The following is a 23984-nucleotide window of genomic DNA, read 5'->3' on the forward strand; positions in this document are numbered from 1 at the left end:
CCCTGTGATTTTGATGTCAGCCAATGGCACTATCATGTACCTGCTTTTACAACTTGGAAACTAGGGTACCGTGCTTAATTTATCCCTCTTCCTCACTACTTCCCTATGATCAATCAATAGTCCAGCATATTCTACCTTGTAAGTATCTTTGGGATCGAACCACAACTCCCCATTTCCAGACCCCTCCCATAGCACAGTCACCATTATCTTTTTGCAGCATTTACTGCAGCAGCTTCTACTTCCAGTTTGGCATCCCTCCAAATGAACCTCACACTGAAGCCCAAACAATTTTGCAAATCTAATCATGTCACTCCCCAGTAGAACTTTCATTGGTCCTTGTTTCCCTTGGTATGCATTCAAATTCCTGGAGTTACAAAAACAAAACCCTAATACCTAACTCTACTCATCACTCCAGTTTTATCTCTTGCTATGTCCCTGTTCTCATTTTACGCTCCAGCCATATTGAACATGCAACACCCTGAAGGTACCCATTTGTGTTTATTCTCTCTATCTTTGTTTTCTTTTCTCTATGACTCTCCTTTGTCTTCTCCCCTGTGTCTCTGTCTCTCCAACCTCCCCTCCAGGACTTGCAGATGTCTTTCCTCAGCTTAAAACACATCTTCCTCTGTCACCTTTCTGTCTTCAGCAAATTTACTTCCACGTATCCTTTTGTACTCAGCTTAGATGTCACATCTACCAGGATGCATTTTCTCACTCCAAGGCTAGCTTAGGTTCCCCTTCCATTTGTTTCCATAGCATTTTACTTTTACATTTAGAGTAATAACTATAATGTTTTATTCCTAATCATTCGTTTGCTTCCTCACTGTAAGATAATGTCCTTGAGTACAGGAACTGTGTCTTATTCAGTATCACATCCTAACCACCACATCTGGCACATTGGAAGTACTGAATATGAATGCACTCCCTCTAGTACTTAGCAGAGTGGCTATATGCTAGGCATTATAATCCCATACATGTTAGATGATTTTACTAGTGAATACTGGAGCAAGAACCAATCATGCACAAAGAAAGAGAGTATAGAAAGGAAAGGAACAGATCTTATGTTCTCCTCAAACTTTCCAAATGGACTCCAATTTAATTTTGGCAACTAAATAGTCTGCACATTCTACCCTCTTCAAGTTTCATCTTATAGGCTAATTCTGTAGACATTTGCTTAAACTTCTCCAAGGACACAGAGTGACCTTGCCAAGAATCCCAGAATGAGTAATGTTCATTGGACCAGAATCCTAGAATGAAGATAAACTTGTTTTTTGTTCTTTTAGCACTATTTACCAAGTAATTTCTTCAGAGTTCTTAAAAGAAATAAACAAAAGCCTTCCATCTTCAAATAATAACAATTTACTCCTTTTACCTTGACAGAATCAGGTTTAAACTTAGGTTCTAAGATGTATGCATTCTTTCATAATTACATCTTCTAAATACTCTGTTTAATATTACTCAAGAAAATGATCAAGGATATTTTTCATGCTTAGATCCATATATAGGCTTACTTACAGTAAAATATGACAAGGCCTTGCTGTGTCATAAATTAAGTGTTACTACATGTAAATCAGGCCTGCTTTGTACATTGTGATAAATGGGAGGGCATAAGTCATTCACTCTTCCTGTCATTCAGATGGCCAGTGATGTAGCTGTGTCCTTGTTTCTCCAAATTAGTTTTATTATGAAGCTCTGCCATAGGAGCTGGACAAATGGGATGAATTCATATCTGATTGACCAAAACACATTTAGAAGCTGAAGCTCTATTCTCTTCCTAGACTATTGCATTTGTGATTTACATGGTCTCAAAAAGTGAAAATAAGTCTTACTTAAGAATAAGAAAAGCAGAAAAAAATCTGTGCTTCTGAAAAATACAGGGGTTTATAACTCAGCCTCCAGAGAACTAAAGAACAAACAGCATGTAAATAGAAAGCAAAGTCTACACATTTAAAATGTAAAAGTGAATAAATTATATTAGTTGTACTTTAACCCTGCACTGGTGTAGGGGACACTTGCTGCGTAATAATAGCAGGCTGATAGTCTGCCATTACTGCTATTTGATGGCTTCTATGGGCTAGGTGTCCATGAGACACTAGCATAGCCCAAAGCCACTTATGTATAAATATCTATGTGTTGATGAATAATTGTAGTTGAGTTACACACATTGGAAATGTGGCTGGCAAGGCCACATGATCACCAAAAGGAAAACATACATTCTTTATTATCTTGGTCATTTTTGAAGGCTCGTTTTTTTTTGTTTGTTTGTTTTTTTTTAACTAGGCTAATTGTGCCATGTTTTCTGAATCAGATACAGGAGTATAACATAACTAATCCAAGCAAATTGTAACATACTTCCTCTAAAAAAAAACAATAAACAAAAAAACTATTGAAGGAGTGATAATTTAGTAAATTTTTTTATAGCCCCAAAGTCACCACACCATATCAAATTCTTTAGTGTTAAATTTGCTGTAGTTAGGAACTATGAACCAGAATAAATTATTCTGACAGGAATTCAAAATATATTAACACAAATAAGCTTTTTATTAAAGCTGAGAGATACCATGTTGAATATGGCGGCTGGTCTCTCAAGATGATAATTAATATATGTATTTTTAAAACAAAGCAGATTTTTATAATAAAGGCAGATAATGATTTTCAGCATACTATAGTTTAAATAGATACTATTGTGTGTCCACTTTAGAATTTCTATAAACACACACAAAAAAGCAAGAGATATAATACCACAGAGCTCATGTTTATTTTAAAATAATTAGGCAGTGACCCACTTCATATCTCAAAGACTCAAGAAAGCTGCTGGAATTCTTGGCTAATAAAGTCCCTTTACCCATACCTGAAGCAGAGTTTTTCACTTGCTCATTATGTGATCAAGTGATCACATCCTTACCTATCATCAGATTTGTTAAAACATTAAAGAGCGAAGCAGAAGACTCTGGGCTTACACTTGTAGCTTGGAAAATGTATCAGTGTTATGGTATATCCAAACTACCATTTATTAGGATGAGTACAAAGTAATTTGGCTAAGAGTTTGGAAAAAAACATGAGTCATTTGTTGTCCCAGTTTGTTTTTTTTTTTCCCCTTGAGTGTTATCAAATGATAGTAATATATATGCATGTTACAATCTGATACAAATAATTAAATAAATAAAACAGTGAAGGGAAGTGGAGTGGGGAGACAAAGAATAGACTGTTTGAAGGCCAAAATATCAGTTTACTTACATTGTAGAAGTAAAACAAGGAGAACATGATGGCGGGCGTAACTACAGCAACCATCCCTGAAGACTGGGGAAACTTGTCAGGTCAAAGCCAAGAAATTCCAAATGGTTGTACTTGTCTCATTCCTGAGGATAGACAACATGAGGTTGGAGTTTATGGTAAATAGATCACTTCACAATGGATAGAATTGGGACTGGGGGAGGGGTGCTTCTTGGAAATGCCCTTATATTCTAGAATTAATAGCAAAGAGGTACATTAGTATACTGGACCTCTAAGAATAGCATAATGTGCAGGCTGCTCGCTGAACTTGGAAGACATAATAAAATGACAACTTATCATTGCAAACACTTGGATATCATGGGCAGAGCTTCTAGCACTGATAACCTCATATTACTCATGATGAGTCAGCTCAAGGTTTTTAAATAGAAAGGAATCAAAAAAACAAAGTACAAATACTAGAAATTATGTTCTACAATAAGGAAAGAAATGAGTATGTGGATAAGGATAAAGTGTTTTAGAAGTGGGCAAAGAATTCCATCAATTATGAAGGAATTTTGGTAAACAATCAAAAGTCCACACTTATTTAAATTACATTTAAAAATCAGTCCTTAGAAGATCTAGTTAGGATAATTTACCCATTTTTAAAAAAATTTCAGCAGAAACATTTTAATTCCAGGTTACTTTGCCCTGCTACTTAATGTAGTTTCTCAGCCTTCCTGACCATGTCAATGAGTTAGTTCATTTGAGATCATTCTGTTTAAAAATTAGAGCAAAACATACTTGTAAGGTTACGTTTGCTGAAACATTTCTTGTTGTCCACCACTTTGTAATATTTGCTGTCCTAGTCTGTTTGGGTTACTATAACAAAATGCCACAGACTAGGTAGCTTATAAAAAATAAATTTATTTCTTACAGTTCTGGAGGCGGGAAGTCCAAGATCAAGTTGCCACCATGGTCAATATCCTGGTGAAGGTTCTCTTCCTGGTTCATAGTTGACATCTTCTAGCTATGTCCTCACATAATAGCAGAAGTGACGAGGGAACTCTGTGTGGTCTCCTTTATAAGAACATTAATCTCACTCATGAGGGCTCCACTCTTAGGAACTAATCACATCCTGAAGGTCCCACTTCCTAAGACCATCAAATTGGCATTAAGATTTCAACATGTGAATTTTTTTTTTTTTGGGGGGGCATACAAACATTGACAATAGATTTGCCATCCCCCTGTATTAATGGGGCTTATCAATCAAATGTTAAATAAACTTCTTTAGAAAAGAAGTATGGGCTAAGTATATCCGGAATTAGATTGTACTTTTAGCTTTTTCACTCCTGTGGGATGTTTATGAACAAAATCACAACCAACCTGAACCTGTTTCTGTATCAATAAAATAAAGTATCAGATACCCTACGATTCCCATGGGAATTTTGAGAGTACATTAGATAAAGCCAGTTAACGATTGTGTTGATCTGTAAAGTACTTGTAAAAAAGGGCATAGTTAAAATTCATATATGAGTACATTCTGGTTGCATAGATTATGTTGAAAGAGACTGTATTTCAAATTAGTTCATTAGAATTGTGACAGGGTGAAGAACAACAGATAGCAAATGGAATAACAGGTTATGTACAGAAGAGAGGGAAAGAGTAAAAAGGTCGATGGGGACACAGGTGAGGAAGGGGGTGAAAAACAAGCTGGAAAGAAATGTAGATGACTTATATGACATAATGAGAAAAAACAGGGAAAGAAGGAAAAAAAAAAAAAACAGGGAAGAAGGTCCTGGACTCACTCCTTGGACTGGGATATTCCACTGTCAGTATATGCATCCCTTTTCACTGCTCTAATCGCTAAATGCCCTAGGTTCCCCCATCCCTACTTTTGAATGGGGAATGTTAGAGTTGGAAATTGATCCATCATTTACAAAAACTGCATGGGCCAGTCTTAAATTTTTTAATCCACCAGACCAGAACTGAAATGTGGACCCATAGCATTGATATACTATGCACTTTATTCCGATTCCTCTTAGTTAAATTCTCCTACTTCTCCATCAAGGTATTTCACAAGGCACTCCCAGTACACACAGCTGATTCTGGTCCCAGTCTCCATCGGTTGAGGTGAAATGACAACACTGACTGACTCCTGCCTTTAGTCATAGGCTTACCTAAGGCCTACTGGAGCCCAACACACCCACTTACCTTACTTCTTTTTTACCTTTGGTTCTTCCTGGAACATTTAAAAATCTTGCTTCTTTGCATATGTTCCAATTGGTCAGATGATCAGGTTCATACAAATCTTTTATGGCTTTCTAGAAAAACAACTCAACACCGATATGGGCAGTATTGTTTTTTGTTTTGTTTTGTTTTGTTTTGTTTTGACTATTTTGAGGGATTTGTCCTGTGCCTGACAAAATTTCAAGTTGGTCTGATTCAAGACATATTCTAGGATTATAGAGTAATAGGAAGGAAAAAAGAAAAAAGCTAATGTATTTTTTTTTCTCTGATAGGGAGATATATATATAATTTTTTCCAGGATCTCCCCCTACATTTGCCATTTTTATATGGGACTATGGACATTCTATCTTGTCAATTCCTCCTGTCTGCCTGTTAGGCTAGTTTATGAAAGATCCTCCCTCGTGTTTTGTGCCAAATCTGAGAAAAGCAAAATTCAGTTTTACCATAGTCTTCATTGGTACTTCTTACGACAAGTCAAAAAAAAAAAAAAAAAAAATCACACTGGGAACTGTTAGTAGGATTATTAACAAAACATGAGGTTTTGATGGAAGTTTAAGGGGTCCATCTTAGAACCCTACAATGCTAAATGAACTGCAATCATTGGGTGGCTCATGCCACGGACAGCCCTTTGGCTTGAGCATATTTATAAAAAGTCTTACAATCACACGAAGATTTCAATTATTTATCATTTCTCTGACCCTGCTGCAATAGAAAAATTAAGAACATAGGACATGTTTTTTTAGAAAACTTTTTCATTTTACTTGTCACTAATATAAACCAGGACAATTTGTATTTTCTGATGATCTTGGAGGGATCTTGCACAAACTTAATTCTAGAGAGTACTTTATTAAGCTCATCCGTTTTTCCCCCTTGCCTTGGGCTTCTCCTCCAAAGTCAGGTTAGTCTTTTGAAGTAAAAATGGTTAAAGAAGTAAAATTTCATTTGAATTTGTAGTATTTTTCATTTTGTGTGGCATGTGGATGTGAAATTATTGGGAAATGTGATAAAAACCCACGAAATTCTGTGAATACTTATTGATGAAAACAAACTCTAACTGCTCTCTCAAATGTGACGGTGGACTTTAAATTGGCATGGGGGATAAGCTAAAGCTAAATAAAATGAGTTGGCAATCATACGTGCCCTTTTACATTCTGGTTATGAAGATACTTGTAACAACAAAATTCTCATGTTAAAGCAAACTTCATTTGTAAAATCTGAGATTATGACTCACAGTGGTAGTATAACATGAAGCAGAACAGACGGCCACATTTTTGCCAATGTGATTGAACAATCTCTATGATTTAATCTTTAATTTCATCTTGGTCTGACTCCTAAGAAATGCTGGTTTCTAATATGGTTATTGACCATTACTTGGATTGCTTGTGTAAGTCACTGCGGACTTTGGAGCAAGTCACAACTTTCTTCCTTCAGGTCTCATGTTTTTCTTCTATAATCGGGATAAGCTCTGAAATACATACCTCTTAGATTTAAGGATAAAATAAGACACATATATATATTCATATACATATATATATATATATGTATGTATGTATGTATGTATGTATGTATGTATGTAGTGCGTGTGTGTGTATATATATATATATATACAAGGTGTGATAAAAACTATGGCAAATGTTTAAGTAAAATAATTTATTACAGTAAAAGACACATTGCCATTAATCCCCTTAGAATACTCCCCATCACTTCAAATACACTTATCATTGTTCTTGCCACTTTCTGGAGCAGTTCTGGAAGTCCTCTTTCATGAGTGTCTTTACTTCATCCTCCATCATGACAACATTCCGTGTCATACATCGCTTCTGGTACGGAAATTTCTATCAAATAAAAACATTACAGTGTGTCCTCATCTACCTTATTCACTGAATCTAGCACCGTCCGACTTTTGGCTCTTTCCCGAAGTCAAAATGACCATGAAAGGTAAATGTTTTGAATCAATTCAGGACACTGAGGCAGCCACCACAGCGCAACAAGAGGCACGCACAAAACAGGACATCCAGAACTGCTTCAAAAGTGGCAAGAATGATGGGATACGTGTATATGAAGTGTGGGGGAGTATTCTGAGGGAGATGAATGGCAATACGTTTTTTACTGTAATAATTTTTTTAAATTCAGACATTCACCATATTTTGTTATCATACGTCATATACAGAGGGTGCCAAAAAAATGTACACACATTTTAAGAACAGAAAAAACTATTAAAATTGTAATAATATATACTGATAACAAAAGATAAATACAGGTAATGTGTATACATTTTTTTGGCACCCCCAGTATATAGTATAAACTGAAGAGAGATGTCATCCTTAACCAATCATGGAATACTTTTTTCTCTGCTCTGGTGGACTATATAGTAATAATGGAGATTACTGAAATCACTTGTATACACATCTCTGGGTTAGGAAGTGTGACACACACATGGCGATGATAACTTAAACAAGCCAGATACTATTCAACAGTTTAATCTTCTGTATTTGGAACATGTTTGTGTACAGAATTTTCACCAGAAAGTTTTTATAGCAAACTTTTTATGTCAGAAGTTTATTTTATTGGTAAAATATTAAATAATATACAGAATTAAAAACTGCACTTACACTTCTGAGAAGAAATAAATCTTGGACAAATTATATGCTTGTTCCTGAGATTCCCTAAATTTATTCCAGTAGCTGTGCACTCAGACAGTACAAACCTTTATAATATAATCCTTTTCACAAAGTATTACAAAGTTTCTGCAGCTTTTTAGTTGTACACACATACACACACTCACACATGCATATACAACACTCATACACATATACACATACAAAGTACCCACATACATGCACAGAACATGTATGTGTGTACATTAAAAACAAAGAAAATACAAGTCCCATATTTTAGTCTGCAGTGATAAAACTGTTTATCGGAGGTTTCCAAATTGGTAGATAGCAGAGTGACTTGTCACACAGCTGCAAAGACTGTTTCAGTATTTCCATAGTAGACCTCATGTTCTGAGGTATGATATTTGAGCCTTAAAAAAACTATATTACACTGAGCAAACCTGACATACAAGGTCTGGAATTTCAATTTTACATATATATTTATATATAATTCTTTTTTAAACAATAGTTTTTATTTTCCCAAATTATTAGTTTGAAAAAAATGAGGTTTACTGGTTTCACCTATTTTTCCTTTTTCTGCTAAAACTCAAAATATTCTAGAAACTGTCAAGCAATTAGTTTTCAAAGTAGTCTAATTACCTTTGGTATTGTTAAAGAAAAAAAAAAGTCTAAAATGGCCAAGACACATACTGTACAAATGCAGTAACTGCCTTTAAGAGAAATGCCAAAGAAATGTTATCTTTTAACAAAATATGTATTTACATTACAGCAGTTTTACTATAGGGACACAGGTATAAAAAAAGAAAACCAACATACTACATATAAATATGTATGATACGAAAAATACTTCTTACTTAAATTTGTATGAAAACAGAAGTGCTCCAAATATTTCTTAAAAATTTTCTCCAATAAGTGATAGGTAAGTGTTTAAAATTGAGCTAAGTGCTTTGCTTTAATTTTAAAGTTCATTTTCAAAAGGAGAAAACTGAAATTAAAAAAATATTAGGTTCTTAATTTAAAACATTGAGCAAGGGTCTAAAAAGATAATTCAGTCTTTAAGAATTTCAACTTTAGGACACATTTCTCAGGCAAAAGATACTAATTTCAATGGAAATTTAGCCTAAATAAAAGTACCATATCAGACCAATTATTTCCACATTCTCTAATCTTCTGACTGTACAGTGTTTTTCTCTTTGCTTGTTGTGTCCTTTAACATGCCATGATTTTCAAGGGTTTCTTTTCATCATTAACTGAAGAACAGGTTAGAAAACAAACAAACAAAAAATAACCACAGTTTTTAAGACTTCAATGAAAGTATTGCACTTGTACAGAAAGAAAAGAAAATTATCTTTTAAACTAACTAGCAGAGGCAATCATTCTGGATTGCAAATAACACATGGTCTAAAAGGTCCAACTGTTAAGAGCAAAAATGGAGCCTGGAAGAGCCCCCTCCAAACCTGGAATAATATTATAGTAATGTTAAAGCATTTTCTCCCACTGGGCGACAGTTAAGACTTTTTGCTGTAAATTTTTAACATCTTCCTAAATACTTTAAAAAAAAAAAATGTTTAATCTCTCATAATATACACTTTAGGAGGAAAACCAAATCAGAATACAAAATTTAACAAAAAGGAAGGCAAACATACCATATTATGATTACAGAATCTCTGAAATCATATTTTAGGTACCCAATATTTGAAAGTGAAAGTAACATAAGGGGTATATGCCTTACCATTTTTAATCCAACTACTTTTCTTTTTAATATAAAACTACACTTGAGTATAAAAATATGTCAGCAGATTATACAGCCAACACATAAAAAATTAAGACTTAAGAGACCCATGAATTGGAAATGAGAGTTAATCTAATCTTCAAACTAGTAGGGGGAAAAAAGAGGAAGAAAAAGAGAAGTCCGAAGACAACGATGGAAGGGACCTGAACAGAGAGGAGAAAAGAGGACGGGGAGAGTAGACAAAATTTGAGAAGAGATAACAAAGAACTTTGTTACACAGAAGGGGAAGTGACTTATGTTCAAAATCTGAGTGCCTGACAGTCAATTTTTTTTTATCACAGTTTCAGAAATTGAACTACTTTTAAAAAACAAATACAAAAGAAAACAAAAACAAAACCCAGAGTCCTTCCCTTGTTACAGTGTATTCAATTTTAAAAATTCATTTCCAGTAAATTAAATTAGGTAGAATCCTGGTAAGTGCATAGTAGGGGATTCAGTGACTTCCACCCATTTGAGAAGCTTTTCTTACTGTGTCACTTGAGGTAATTTGAAGGGCCCAATTAACTGCAAACAGGCTTATCTGTACCTAGATGAAGTTATATGCTATACTTTGTGGCTTAGCAGAGGGCCTCTAAATTTTATATTTTATTCACAATAAAAAGGACATCTTAGAAAACTAGTCATTCACGTACCATTTTCTGTATGGGCAAAGGTTAATTCACAACAAATTTATACAGAAAATATACAAATGCAATGTTATGGGAGAAAAACCCATAAACAGAATTAGGAACTTATTTCTAAGAGTGCATGTGAAAAATATCCACAAACTTACAGTACAGCAAGAGAAAACTAAAAAGCTAGAAATAGAATGTTACATAAAAATCTTATGGAAATTCCAAATTTTTAGGTTTCTGCAATAAATGTAAAAATATTGAAACTGTCATTATTTGGCCTAGCAGCGATACACTATGATAAAAAGAAACACTAGCATATCACAGCTTCTTGGTCATATGACATTTACTTTGTATAACAAGCAGCTCTTGATTTTTAAAAAAAGCTGTCATATCCTAACACATCCATTGCAAGTAATACACAACCATGGTAGGAAACCATTTGAGACTATAATTTGGAGAACGCAATGTGATATGACTGTTCAGTTTTGTTTTGTTCAAGGAGAATTAATTACCTGCTTCTTTACATTATTCCTTAAAATATTAACCGATTAGAATACAGAGCTTCTCAACCTAGCACAACACTAGTCATTAGATCAAGTTCCAAAACAATACTGAGTTTTACCAAAAATTCCACTAATAAAGCCTTCCATGATACGAGAACTTAAATTCTTCCTTAAAAACAAAACGAAAACATACCATAATGCAATTCACAGCTAAAATTTCCCTCTACCTCATGTTTTACCTGCATAATCTTGTAATGGTATTCAGAAATACTGTCTAACTAAAACGATATTAAAATCTGATTTCAAAATTTCCTTTTATTTTACACAGATGAGCTGAAAGTCTGTATTGGAAATTCCTGTGACAGTTTTGCCCTAAGAACACAAAGATAAATTATATAGTACTCAATTTTAAGTGATTTTTAAAAATACATAATAACAGTGTTGTAGGACTCCAACAGCTTATCAACACTCTCTCAATGCATTTTAAAAAGGCACCAATATAAAGAAATTTTCTAAGTATTTAATACATTAAATTCAGGATCTTAAGAGACCAGTTACTGTATATTTTAATTATTTTGCAGAAACTGGAGATTTAAAAATATTTCTAAGATAACTTTCATATATACAAACTTCAATTTCACCCCCACTCTTTTTTGCCTTTGCATTTGGGGAATTTCTGTTTTAGAATAATCTTCATACAGATGGTACTTACTAATATATAAAATATAACTAAAGATGATCACAAATGTAACTTAACCCTTTTTATAAAATGAACAATTTAAAGTTAAAAAATAGCATAGTAGTACCTCTTATAATCTAAGTTCTGTCTTGAATCTAAGGCATACAGTTTTTTATTTGTATTTTTGCAGCCTGTTCAGTTCTTTTTCTACTTTAAGGAATCATTTTAGAGATAGAATGAATTAACATTTGGAAAATAAGTAAAACGTAATTTTCATCAAATGCCTCCGCTGATGTAAATTTTGTCAAACATTTATATAAAATATCATGACTTCACGGTGGGTTTTGTGAGGGGCACAACTGAGACATAAAAACTATGAATAAAACTATCAAGCTCAGTAAAATATTTTCGTCTTTCTTCATGTGTCCACAAATACCAGTCGGTAATTATTCTTTTCTGTATCTTCCTATCCAAAAGTAATCTGTGCTTCTTTCACTTGGGAGGTTATGTCAAATTGGCAAAAATCCCTTCTTTTTGATTGTTTAGATTTGTTCTGGAAGTAGTTAGTAAAGACACAAGGTCTAATAGTTGCAAATAGTCCTAAAGACACACCAGTAACTTCTTTGATATTTCTTAATACACAATCTGGTAAAATGTGAACCCACGAAACTGCTCAGGTAGTAACAGCAGTTTACCCTCTCTCTGTCCTTGCAATACATCTGATCATGCTAATTCTTTTCATGAATTTTCTTTAAAAGAATGCGTGTGTGTGTGTGCACAACTGCTTGTATATGTGTAGGAAAGATAATCCCTACCTTACAGTCAAGGTCTAAATCCTGGTCTCTCATTCTCCCATTTTGTCCCTCCAGAAAATTCTCAATGGAATGTTTCAACAACTCGAAATTTCTTCCAATCTGCTTATTGGTCACTTTCACTGTTTAAAAAGCCAGATGAGAATGGCTTTTAAAGTGACTGACTGCTATCAGAGAGAGGCCGCACACTTCTCCAACAGGAGCTAGAGATAAAATTCGGGGCAAAATTAGGACAAAGCAATGTGATGAATTTCTGAATTTTTGCCAGATTAGGAAATACAGAGGCTAACCCATTTCTATGCCCCTCAAATACTTTGTATTGTGAAATCTCACCTAAATAAACTGGGCGTGTAACTGTTATATAAAACTTGATTTATTTGGTGTCTGACCCTCATGCTTATTTTTAGGTGCTCCCACCGTGCTTATTTCCTTTTGTGAAGAAGAGGTATGCAACTATAGCCATCTAGATTTTTCCAGAAAGTACTGTGTCCACAAAAATTCTTCCAAACCTATGCATTTGAATTGACCTTGTCCTCACTTGTCCCTGCCACACCCTGAACCATCTGTATCTCTTTCTGTTCCTCCTATCATGAGGCAAAGAAAGTACAAGTAGACACTTGTATCAAATACGCTCTCACAAATATTAAGTCTCTTCAATAAAACAGATTCCCAAAAAGATTAAATCAGAAAAGGAGAGTGCTTGAGTACTATCTGCATGGGGGCATACACAACTCTTTAGGTCCACTTAAATTCAGTTTTGTCCCAGGGCAAGTAGGTACATGATTGTTCACACATAAAAAAAAAAAAAAAAAAAAAAAAAAGCCAGTAGGAAGAAAATCCACAGCTAATGCCAAGAGCAATTCACACACAGCCAAAGTTATGAACACACTGACTACCATCCAAATGTTTCCTTAAATTGCTGTAAAATACAAAATCGCTGACCTTATTTACCTATTTCCAAAAGGAAAAATAAAATTCCAATTATTTATGAGTGGTTAGGGTGGATGTGGTGAGGGAATCTCAACGACATGCTTTACCTTTGAATAAATTGTATGTTCATAATGTACCAAGTCATGTAGGAGAAAAATGACAGTTGATAGTCTATTTAAAACATGTCACATCTCTGTTTTGGTGCATTCTCTTAGATTTAGAGAAATAGTTTGGATATTTCTCTAAAAATAATTATGACAAGGCTAGTAAAAGAGCTGAGTTGTAACCATTTTTGCTTAGTTCTGGCTGTGTTAGTGCTTAGAAATTGCTTAAATAAGCAGATGGTAAACTAGAAAATGAGTGAAGAGCCAGATTTGCTTATTTGTCCATAATTCTCTAGTCTTGATAATTTTCACGATACTGTATTAAGAAACATAGTTTCAGCATCCTATTAAATTATTTTTTAGAGTAGCTATCAGTTACTGCTTAACAGAATTTCAGTATTCATAAATGGTTATCAGATCATCCAGTCACACAAGCAGAGACTTCTGCCTCCAAGGATGTCCCTCAAAATGACTCGAATCAATTTCACTCGGTTCCTCCCCTCAAATGCTGTTGGACTGCAAGAAAAATTAGAGCACCCATATAAATGAAATTAAAATCTGCACATGAAATATGGTAACATGTATGGATTACAAGAAGAGAATTTCTGTACTAAGGGCTTGAGATTCATTTCTGAAAGGACTCATAAGTAGTTGAATGTTTTTGAGATGGAAAAATGTGCAGGATATAGTCACTTTTGCTTGGGAGTTCCATTGCATTTTGTACTCCACAAAGGGTAAAAATAAGCTGTGTTTTCTGTTTTCTCTATAGTCCAATGTATAGGTAACAAAGAAGTCCCCTTTTCTTGCACCAGAAGTGGTAAATGTTAGTACTGAAGAAATACTAGAATAAATAGCCCTAGTTCCATAAACTTAAGGGGTTCAAGTTACCACATTCAGATCAAATTAGCGATTGCTCTGAGGAGAGTTTGAAAGAAATAGCCTACAGTAAGATTTTTAAGACCTTCCACTGGAAGAGTAAAAGATGAATGGACTACGGACAGAACACTGGGTGGTCACAGCTTGAAAAAAACAGTGAAAAGAGAGAAATACCAGAAAAGGGATTTCTGAGTGTGTCCCCGCCCCCCAACTGTTAGCCTAATTATATTTTTCTGCTGACTGGTTAACACTGATTAAATGCTGATAAAGTGGCAATCGTAAGCATACTTTTAGAAACAAATATGTATACTATGCGACCATCACATTACAACGTTAAAAGAAAACTTCCCAAACAAATTTATGAAAAGAAGAGGTCCCTTCTGGAAACTGACTGCCTGTAAGCTGCTCTTAGACCATATGTTATTCTGAAAACTAGATGAAAATACTAGTCATTAAAGGTGTTAAAAGTAAGGCTGCCAGGGTGTCTATAAAATGCCAGTCATCAAAACTACGGAAAAACAGTGCTTAAGTTTAGAAAAATAAGATCATAGGACCTCAGATGTATTGTAGGTGTCCTCAACTACCTGTAGTTTAAAAATTTTGCTATATGGTACAGTGTATAACATACTGGATTATAAATTCCATAGGGGAAGTAAACATAGACCCCACAACAACGACCCATCCAAGGAGTTATCACTGAAAATAAAGATGAATTTGTGTTCCATGATCTCTAGAGGAAAAAAAAAAGTTTAAATTTTGAAACAAATTCTTCTTTGAAGCGTTCAATTACTTAGACCATTTTAAACTGTGAAAGTCTTACCCATGAAACTCCTGCCTTCAATCATAATCCTGAACATCAGTGGCAAATCAGAATCTCTTAGGTGAATCTATATGAATCAAGTGATTTTTTTTTTCAAAAGCATGATATACCTTATATCTATGCATGGCAGAAATTAACTGCTCTTAAAATTCCCACAAAATAAACAAGCCAACTTATCAAGAAACAATATCCCCTGTCCCTTCTCTCTTCTGTTTCTTACTTATTTTAATTAGGCAGAGCAAAGACACTGCGTCCACAAAATAAGATTAATGACAGTAATAATATTAAAAAAAAAAAAAAAAGGTATGTCAACATCTTAGGGAAGGTGGGATTGTAAGTGCAGTATTTCTTCATGTGCAGTTTGTTACTTCATAGGGGTCCCCTTTGGAATGAAAAGGCCTAGTGGAATGTGTGCTCCCCTCGAACAATGTGTGATGAAAACTCATAACGGTCCTGGCTTCTGTAGCCACAGATGTTGCATTCCAGTGGGTCCCGGTAGCCATGGCAACCCATGTGAATGGTGTACATGACATGGTCTAGGAAAAGGACTCGGCAGTGCTCACACTTGAAGGCTCGAATCTGTTCTCCTTCTCCATTGAAGACTTTGTAGATGTCCTTCAGGGAGCCCTTAGGAGCCTTGGTGGTATCCAAAGCCTTCACATCCTCCTTCATGTAAGCTGGGCTTTGTTTCCTCTTGGGATTTAAGGCAGGGTTTCCTTGGTAGGACTGGTGGTCATCATGGCTGCTTTCTGAGTCAGTAGAATCCAGGCAGCTATTGCTGGGAGAGGCCTCTCTTTCCTGGGGTCGACTCTTTGGTCTGATGAGAGAGATAGGGCCATCCATGTTGTTTTCATGACTATCAGAGGTTTCCCTGCTAATGGGTCTTTCTATCCTATTTGGATGATAGACCTGAGAATAAGCTGAGCTTATCACTGGGGCCACCTCAGCGATTGTGCTTGGCGGGTGCTGCATCAGAGGGTGAAGGGCCTCAGCTCCAAGGTAGGTGATTGCATTGTTGATGGCTTGGTCCATCATATGAGACTGCATCAGCTCAGCCTCCTTCTCATATGTTAAGTTCATGTCCAAGTGAATGTCTGGGTAGCTGAATCGCATGAGCTTTTCCCCTGAAAGAGAGAGGGGAAGAAAAGTAAAAAGGGAAGGAAAGCATACAACAAAATTAATGGCTGGATTAAAAAATATAGAAGTACAACGCTAACTCATCAAATCCATTTTCCATAATATGGTAATCTTATTCTTTGGATCAAGTATTTAGGCTCTTTAATTCTGCTGAGACTCACAAACCTGCAAACTCTAAACCTGCAAAGAGGATTAGTAATAAAAATTTCACAAGCCATTTGCACTTGTTCTAATGCCATCATGAAAATGCATCCAGCCTGAAAGGTATGATTGAGTGTGTTATCTTATTTTCATTACCTATTAAAATTTCCACTTGTCTAGACATCAGCAGCTATTGGAGAAAGAAAAAAATACCAGGTGAAAATAAGTCAGAGACTATGCTTGTTGTTGCATATGTTAAATATCAGTGACCAAGCCACAAAGATCATAAAGGTGAGAATAATCTGGTTATAACATCTGTCACCTCACTGTTGTGTAGGGTTACTTTGGCTGATTTAGCTGCTGCATTAGAAACAGTTACAGGGCCAATATATGTCATTCTGGAGAGCTCAAAAAAGTCACTATTAAAATACTGCTAAAAGTTGTATTGTCTGATAAACTGAATGAAATTTGGGGCTACTTAAAAAAGAGGAGTTACTTCCAGAAGACTTATAAACTTGGGAAATATTGTTTTGTTGTTTTGTTTCTTAAAAAGGATAATTATTCATTTTTACATCACACCTTTCTTATTTAGACACAAATGGTGTGTACACCCATTGTCAGTTTTCTGTACTTTTTCTTGATTGGAAGACGATGTTTGTAGTTTTCCCTTTAATATTTACTTCAAAAAATTTTATTTTAGTATTTTACTTCAACATTATATCTAACATTAACTATAAGAAAGTTTGGTGCATAAGACAGGAGAAGTAATTTTAATTTTTCTCCTTCAAATATCACCAACTTTGGACAGAATATTTTATCTTCTTAAATTTCTGCTACTAAAACAATGTAGCCTCCTACTAATTACCTAGTTATTCTGATAGGTAAATCTTACAGATAAATGCTTCTTAAAAATACATGTGGTCCTCTTATAAATGTTTAGTATGTTGTTGCAGATGGATTTCTGACTTGTAATGTTGATAGGAAATATTGATCCACAGAACTGCATTTTGGAAAAGCACTTTCAGGTAGCTAGTGTTATCTCAAGTTTGAAGAAAGGTCCCCCCAAAGTGAGATCAGGGTAATGATCAGAGCAATGAAAATGATAGAAAAAAAATGAGAAATTATCTCATGGTATCCAATTTAAGGTATTGCAATGTCAAAAGTTTAAAAGTTAAGCTACACAAATCTAATCTATATTCTCAAAGAGTTTACAGTTTAGAGGGAGTGACAGCAATTTAGGGATCATTTATAATACGTGTGATATGTGCTATGTGGTCAAATATGAAGAATACATATCTCTTGCTAGGGGAGTAAAAGAAGACTTCTTGAAAAAAGTGGCATCAGCAATGCAAATATGATGGCAAATATTAGCCAAGTAAAGAAACGTGGGGATGGAGCAGCTAGTAAAAAGGCTTAGAGGCAACAGGGCATGACTCCTTCCAGGGATTACTTATACTTCAAAATGGCTGAGTATGAAAATAGATGAGAAAGATGGAATCATATAATTTAGGTCTCATTCAACCGCTAAGGAATTTAAATTTTATCCCGAGACCAATAAGCACAGAAAGGACTAAACAGGAAAGTGATTTCACTAGATATTTAATTAGCAAGATGGTCTAGGAAGTTGTTGCTAGAGACCATGGTGGCCTGAACTAGTATAATGGCAGTGGAAGTGGAGAAAATTCAATGGAATGGAGAGAAATGTAGAAAATGAAGTTGTTAAGGCTTGGTGATTATTTAGACATAGAGAATGAGAAAGAGAAAGAAGTTAAGCATGAAGTCCTGGTTTCTGGCCATGGAAACTTAGTGGATGGCAAGGAGATAGAAAAGTTGATAAATTTGGGTTGGGAAAATTATGAGTAAGAGTCATGTCCAGTAGGTACTGAGGTACAGTCTCTAACTCAAGAGACAGAGAGAGATGTGGGCTTGAGATGTAGAGATGAGAGTCATCAATTGGTTGAAAGTAACTTCAGAAACCACAGGAATAGATATCACTCACGAATAGTTAAAGTGTGAAGAAGAGAAGGTCAATAATAGAAACTGAACGAAAACCAAGATTTTTATGCCTGCCCATAGACCAGGGCAAGTGGGATTCCTGCACTGGGCCCTATGTTTAGAGAGCCTGGGCTTTGCTCCTCATGGAACGAAGAATGTGCAGGAGCAAGGGAATGTATCTACCTGGAGCCCCTCCCTAGACCACATTCTAGCCACCTGGGACCCCAGAACTCCTTGCTCAAATGGCTCTGAGCTTGCACCCAGGGTTAGTACAGTCCTTTTCAAAGGGTCCACCTTCCTAAATATCAATTGTGCTGCTGGTGTGCACACCCTCAGGCATCAGGAATGGCCGACACACTACTATTCACATGCTATGTGTGGTTACAGATGTGAAAAGAACTTGGATGTGCAGGCTGAGGTGCCTACCTATGTGTGCATGAGGCTCCTTTTGGTATTGGACAGAACCAAGAATACGTCTAAGAGAGTGGACTGGCTCCAGGCCAGGGGGTGGCTCTACTTGTGATGCCAATGTCTGGCATGGAACTCCAAGGAACCTGAGAATTCTATATTTATTTGAACTCAGTCTTCTAAGTTAGAAGTGTAAAACATAACAGTTTTTTAGCTTGATTTACATTAAAATATTTGGGCATATGAATGGAAGCCTCCATTAGTATTTTTGCCCCCATATGCATAGCTGTTAGGGGTAAATCCATAAAGAAGACAGAGAAGGAGAGTCAGAAGCTGGAAGATATGGAAGAGAGGTCAGTGCCATAGAAACCAAGGAAACAGAGTATTTCAAAAGGAAGTGATCATTAGTGGCAAATGCTCTCTAGGAGTTATGTAAGATAGTCTAAAAAGGGTCCAGTAGATTTGGCACTGTGGATTCTAGAGGTGAGCTCAATGAGAATAATTCCGATGGACCATAGGGAAGAAAGCCAGGCTGCATAGACTGGGGAATGAGTAGAAAGAAAGAAGTTATGGAAAGTAAGCATAGGGAACGCTTTCAACAACTTCATCTTTGAAGAGAAGGAGAAAGTAGATACTAGCTGGAAGGAGACCTGGGTCTGAGGGAAGGTTTTTTATTTTTTTGTTTTTTTTTAACCATGAGAGTTTATCACATTAAATTCTGAAATAAGAAAGCTAATAGAGGGGAGAGACTGAAATATAAGTGAGGAAGAAGAAAATAACAGTGTAAGGTATTTGGGGAGCTAGGATAAGAGAATTCCAGAGCACAAGAAGAAATTAACCTTAATCAGAAAGAGGGATACTCTTTCATTGAAACAAAGAGAAAAGAAGAAAGCATTCAGATGGATGCACATAATCCTATAGGATCAGTGATATAATACTGAAATCATTTCAACTGATTTTATTCCCTGTGAATCTAGATATAATATCATCAAGGAGTGAGATACCATATTTGCGGAGAGTAGAGAAAGGTTGAAATAGCCATAGTGGTAAGTAGGAGAGAAGACTATGCAGGGATGGATTAAAGGAAGGCTGCTACATAGTATGGATGGGAAACTGGTATTTGAGATCAGTTATTCACTTACTTTTAGTGACAACAATTTGTAAAGCTGAGGGATTTTCTCCCAAAGTATTAGCAGCTATGCAGATATAGAAAAGAGCCTCAGTCGGATTCACTAGAGGGTGGGGTTTCACCAGGATGAGGTGCTGGAAGGACAAGGCAGGAGAGACCAGAATACTGGAAAGAGGGTGGGAAAGGTGGTGAACCATGGACTCTAAGCTGAACAAGAAAAGAGAGAAGGAGACAAATAGATATGCAGAAAGCTCAGCAATCATTGGCCTGGAGGGCTTGATAGGTAAAATAACAGTATTTAACTGAGGGATATAGCAAAAAGGAATTTATATTAAGTGTGGAATGATTATTTTTTTTAATTCAAACATAGAAATAGTGACTACATGATTGCTATATATTATTACTAGGATATAATCCAAATTTTTAAAAAAGCACCAAATTCCTAATAAAAATCTGTCAGTATTTCAAAATATAAATTTTAAAAATCTGTCCCTCTTTCCTAAGGAGCATAATCAAATCAAATTGAGAGAAGCATCTCTAGTCATAAAAACCATGAAAATGTTACAAAAAGCAGAACTAAATAAATTCAGAAGATAGAAAGCATAGTAATGAATTTCATATTTTCCCAACTACACTAGTGTCTTGTTGAGACAGAGGCATTGAATGGACAACCATTAAATTAATCAATATTAAAAAACAGATGAACTGACATTAAAAAAAAAAAAAAAGTTATCTATAAAAAGGAAGAAAGAGACAGAAAAGTTAGCTAGGGCCCGTGGCAGGCCTTTGCCAATACTCTCAGGGGCTTTAAACTGAACTAGTATAAACTACAATCCTTAGGGGTATAATCAGCCTTTAATGAGCTCTGTCAATTTATCTCTCCAGTTTCTCTTAAAGATATTTGGATGATTTGTTACTTCTTCAATTTCAAATTGAAAGGAAACCTTCTTCTAAATGTTTACTGGAGCAACAGAATTTTATTACCTTTTCCTCCCTGAAATAACCAAAGAAAATATTTTTTCCCAATCACCACTCAACTCACATAAGATATTCCACAATGATCTTTGTCACCAGAATGTGAGTATCTATTTGAATATTTTTATTTCTTCTAATTTCTACCAAATATAAAGTCTATGAGAATACATATATCATATTTACAATTACTAACAATTCTTTATATTGCATCTCTGTTATTCGTATAGTCTTTTTAAAAATTAGATACTTTTTGTATCCTCAGAGACACTTTGTGGCTTACAGTATGCAGAAAGATGCCAACTCTTTGAGTGTATCAAAGAATATCTAAGGGCTTGGAAATGAAAAAGGAAAGTCTAATACATCATATTTAATCTTTTAAGTTCAAAATCATAGCTGGATGGAAACAAAGATCAAAACATGAAATACAGATCCAAATATCTTGAATGTAGGTTGCTGCATTATTTTTCTAATGCAGAATTTAAAAAATAATTCTGTTCAACTTAGATTAAATATTGAAAACATTATCATCATGTAAAGAAAACAGTTTGAAAACCTGGTGCTAACTGAAATTTAAAAACACACTACAAAACTGGCTAACAGGCTACACTATTTTCCTTAAATAGTATTTTTTAAATAAATAAATATTTTATTTTTACATGCTATTCTCCTTTAAATATCATTCCATTTTGAGATACAACTTACTATTAGTCTTTCCTTTATTTCTCTTTCTTAGGCCCACATACCTATGGTGTGTGCGTGTGTGCGTGTGTGTGTGTGTGTAAGTATGATACACATTGAGTAGCAAAAAAGTAGAAAAGAATAATGGAGAAAAGAGATTGGCATTTATTCCATGAACTGAATTACACCACATATATTTCTAATACATGGGAGCATGTCTTCGCCCATTAAAATCACCTTTTAAAGAAATAAAAGCATTTGTAATGCTTACCCACAAACTTTTGTGGAGTGGAGCTTTTACGTTTTCCCATATTCCCCGTGAGCTTCTCTATGACAGCAGGTCTCTCAAAAGGCACCAGAGAAATATTGTTGTCCATAATAGGCTCTTGTTCCTTACAATCTTCTATAGGAGGTACTATATAAAACCATACAAAAAATGCAATCTGATAATTTCTTCAACATATTATAGGTACAAAGCTGGATTTGCCATCTCAATATGTGTTATACAAACATAAGCCAGTATGCTTGAATAAAAGCAAGTAGAAAGATAACCTCTAGTGTTCAAGTACACGGTAATTTTACTCACACACACAGAGGATTTGTTTTTATCTGAGTCTCTCAGATCAATGACATAAACTGTTGCCACTATTGGTGGCAAACATGTTCATCTTGTTTCTCATCTTACTCCTCTGAAAGTGTTTTTAACATTGATTAAATCAATACTACTTTAGGACTGCACTATTCTCAAGGCTTTTGGAGTTTATTTTTGTAAAACAATTTAAGTAAGTCAACTTGTTTTGGAGGAAAGCTTCAACAGACACACAGAATAACAGCACAATGTTTAACCAGCTTTTTTTTTTCACCCATGTATTTTCTTGCAGCAGATTTTCTATGCAATGAGCTGAGTGAGCTGGTAGCCCTACTGGCAGTAGCTAAATACCTGCACAAAGCAGCCTGCACGAAGGAGATCCAATTCTGAACATGTTTATGCATAGTCAACTGTGGCAGCTTTAGGATTATAACTTATTTTTATAAAGAGCTCTTCAGCAGTATAAAAGAATCCATTTCCAAATGGGCATATTTCCTCACTAAACTGCTCTCATTCATTTGACATAAACTCTCCAACGCTGCTCCCTCCTTCATCCCATGTGTCTGAGTTGCTATGGGTTAATCTACTAGCTCATAGATATTGACGTTAGATATTGACATTCATAGTGTAGACAAAGGACTTGTAAAAATTGTCTTCGAATAAGAATACTGTCAAAGAATGTTTAACAGAGTAACATCTGAGGCAGATTGAGATTAATGGATTAAAACCTATGTTCATAGGAAAGACCACAATTTATTACTTCTTGATTATTGTTGCTTTCTCCAATTGTACGTGTACCAGTACTGTTTGGAAACCTATAGATTTCATATCTTAGGATATCTTTATTTGTTCAGCATACAGTGTAAAATGACTTATTCTGCCCCTTTCATTTGCAAATGATAGTCCCATTGTGTGAAAGACAGTCAATTCTCATTTATAAGGGTGGACACTAAAATAAAGTGAGCAAGCAAGAGATGAAAGTTAAGAAAATCCAGTACACAATTCAGGTGACCTATTTAATAAGCAATATGGGTTGCTGATTTTGAAAAAATGAAAAACAGCATCAGAAAAATGTTTTCCTACATTGGACATGTTTAAAGAGATCGACAGTCAGTCTAAGTTTTGGGTTAACCTAATATAGTCTGATTGATGGGCCAGAAAAATTTAATCTTCAATCTCTGTTTTATAAGCAGTCCTCTGGTTATAAAAGGCAAAGGATTCTGCAATTATTGCATGTTGATTTGGAAAAAAATTCCAAGATGAGATTCAGAAAGAAGGAAACAGCACATTTTCTATACTGATATAATTAATGATATTATCAAGTGGAAAAAGTATGTCCCCTTATAATATGTAAAACATTATGTCCTTTCTGAGAAACAACTGAAATTTAAAAAAGAAAAAAACAAACTTAAACAGTAAAACAAAGAAAGGATGACTGTAGAATCCAAATAAGAGGGGACAGGAGGATGAAGTGTCAGTGACGATATGGCGGGGAACCATGTAATTAGATACAAATTATTGTCAAAATCTTAACTTTTGTTTTGGGTTGTCGATGCACAGGCACTTACTATATTATTTTAAAAAAACAGTAACTATAGACCAAATAACTATAGACCAAAGATGAAAATATATCACAGACCAAGATCCAAAATGACAGAAGAAAAGAAAAAAAGCTCTAAATTTTGCTAAAAAACAGCAAAACTGGTTAACAGGGTTTGCCCCAA

At 35.0% G+C, this 23984-nt stretch overlaps 1 protein-coding gene across 10 annotated transcripts in view; it reads right to left on the reverse strand.

Moving 5' to 3' along the window:
* Window positions 1-7890: 7890 nt before the first annotated feature.
* IKZF2 (IKAROS family zinc finger 2) overlaps window positions 7891-23984 on the reverse strand; it is a 151084-nt gene continuing 134990 nt past the window's right edge. For 7 of the 10 annotated variants that reach the window (XM_019727022.2, XM_019727021.2, XM_019727023.2 and 4 more), the window contains 2 exons: window positions 21943-22086; window positions 7894-16332 (listed from right to left, as the gene is read on the reverse strand). In XM_019727022.2, coding sequence (XP_019582581.2) covers window positions 15608-16332; window positions 21943-22086 — 869 coding nt within the window. In that variant the 3' untranslated portion in view covers window positions 7894-15607. Of the gene's footprint in view, window positions 16333-21942; window positions 22087-23984 lie in introns of all 10 variants that reach the window. The other 3 variants (XM_074312737.1, XM_019727025.2, XM_074312741.1) reach the window with 3 other exon arrangements.

The sequence above is a fragment of the Rhinolophus sinicus genome, linkage group LG01 (assembly GCF_036562045.2).
Source record: "Rhinolophus sinicus isolate RSC01 linkage group LG01, ASM3656204v1, whole genome shotgun sequence".
In the NCBI taxonomy this organism is placed as follows: Eukaryota; Metazoa; Chordata; class Mammalia; order Chiroptera; family Rhinolophidae; genus Rhinolophus; species Rhinolophus sinicus.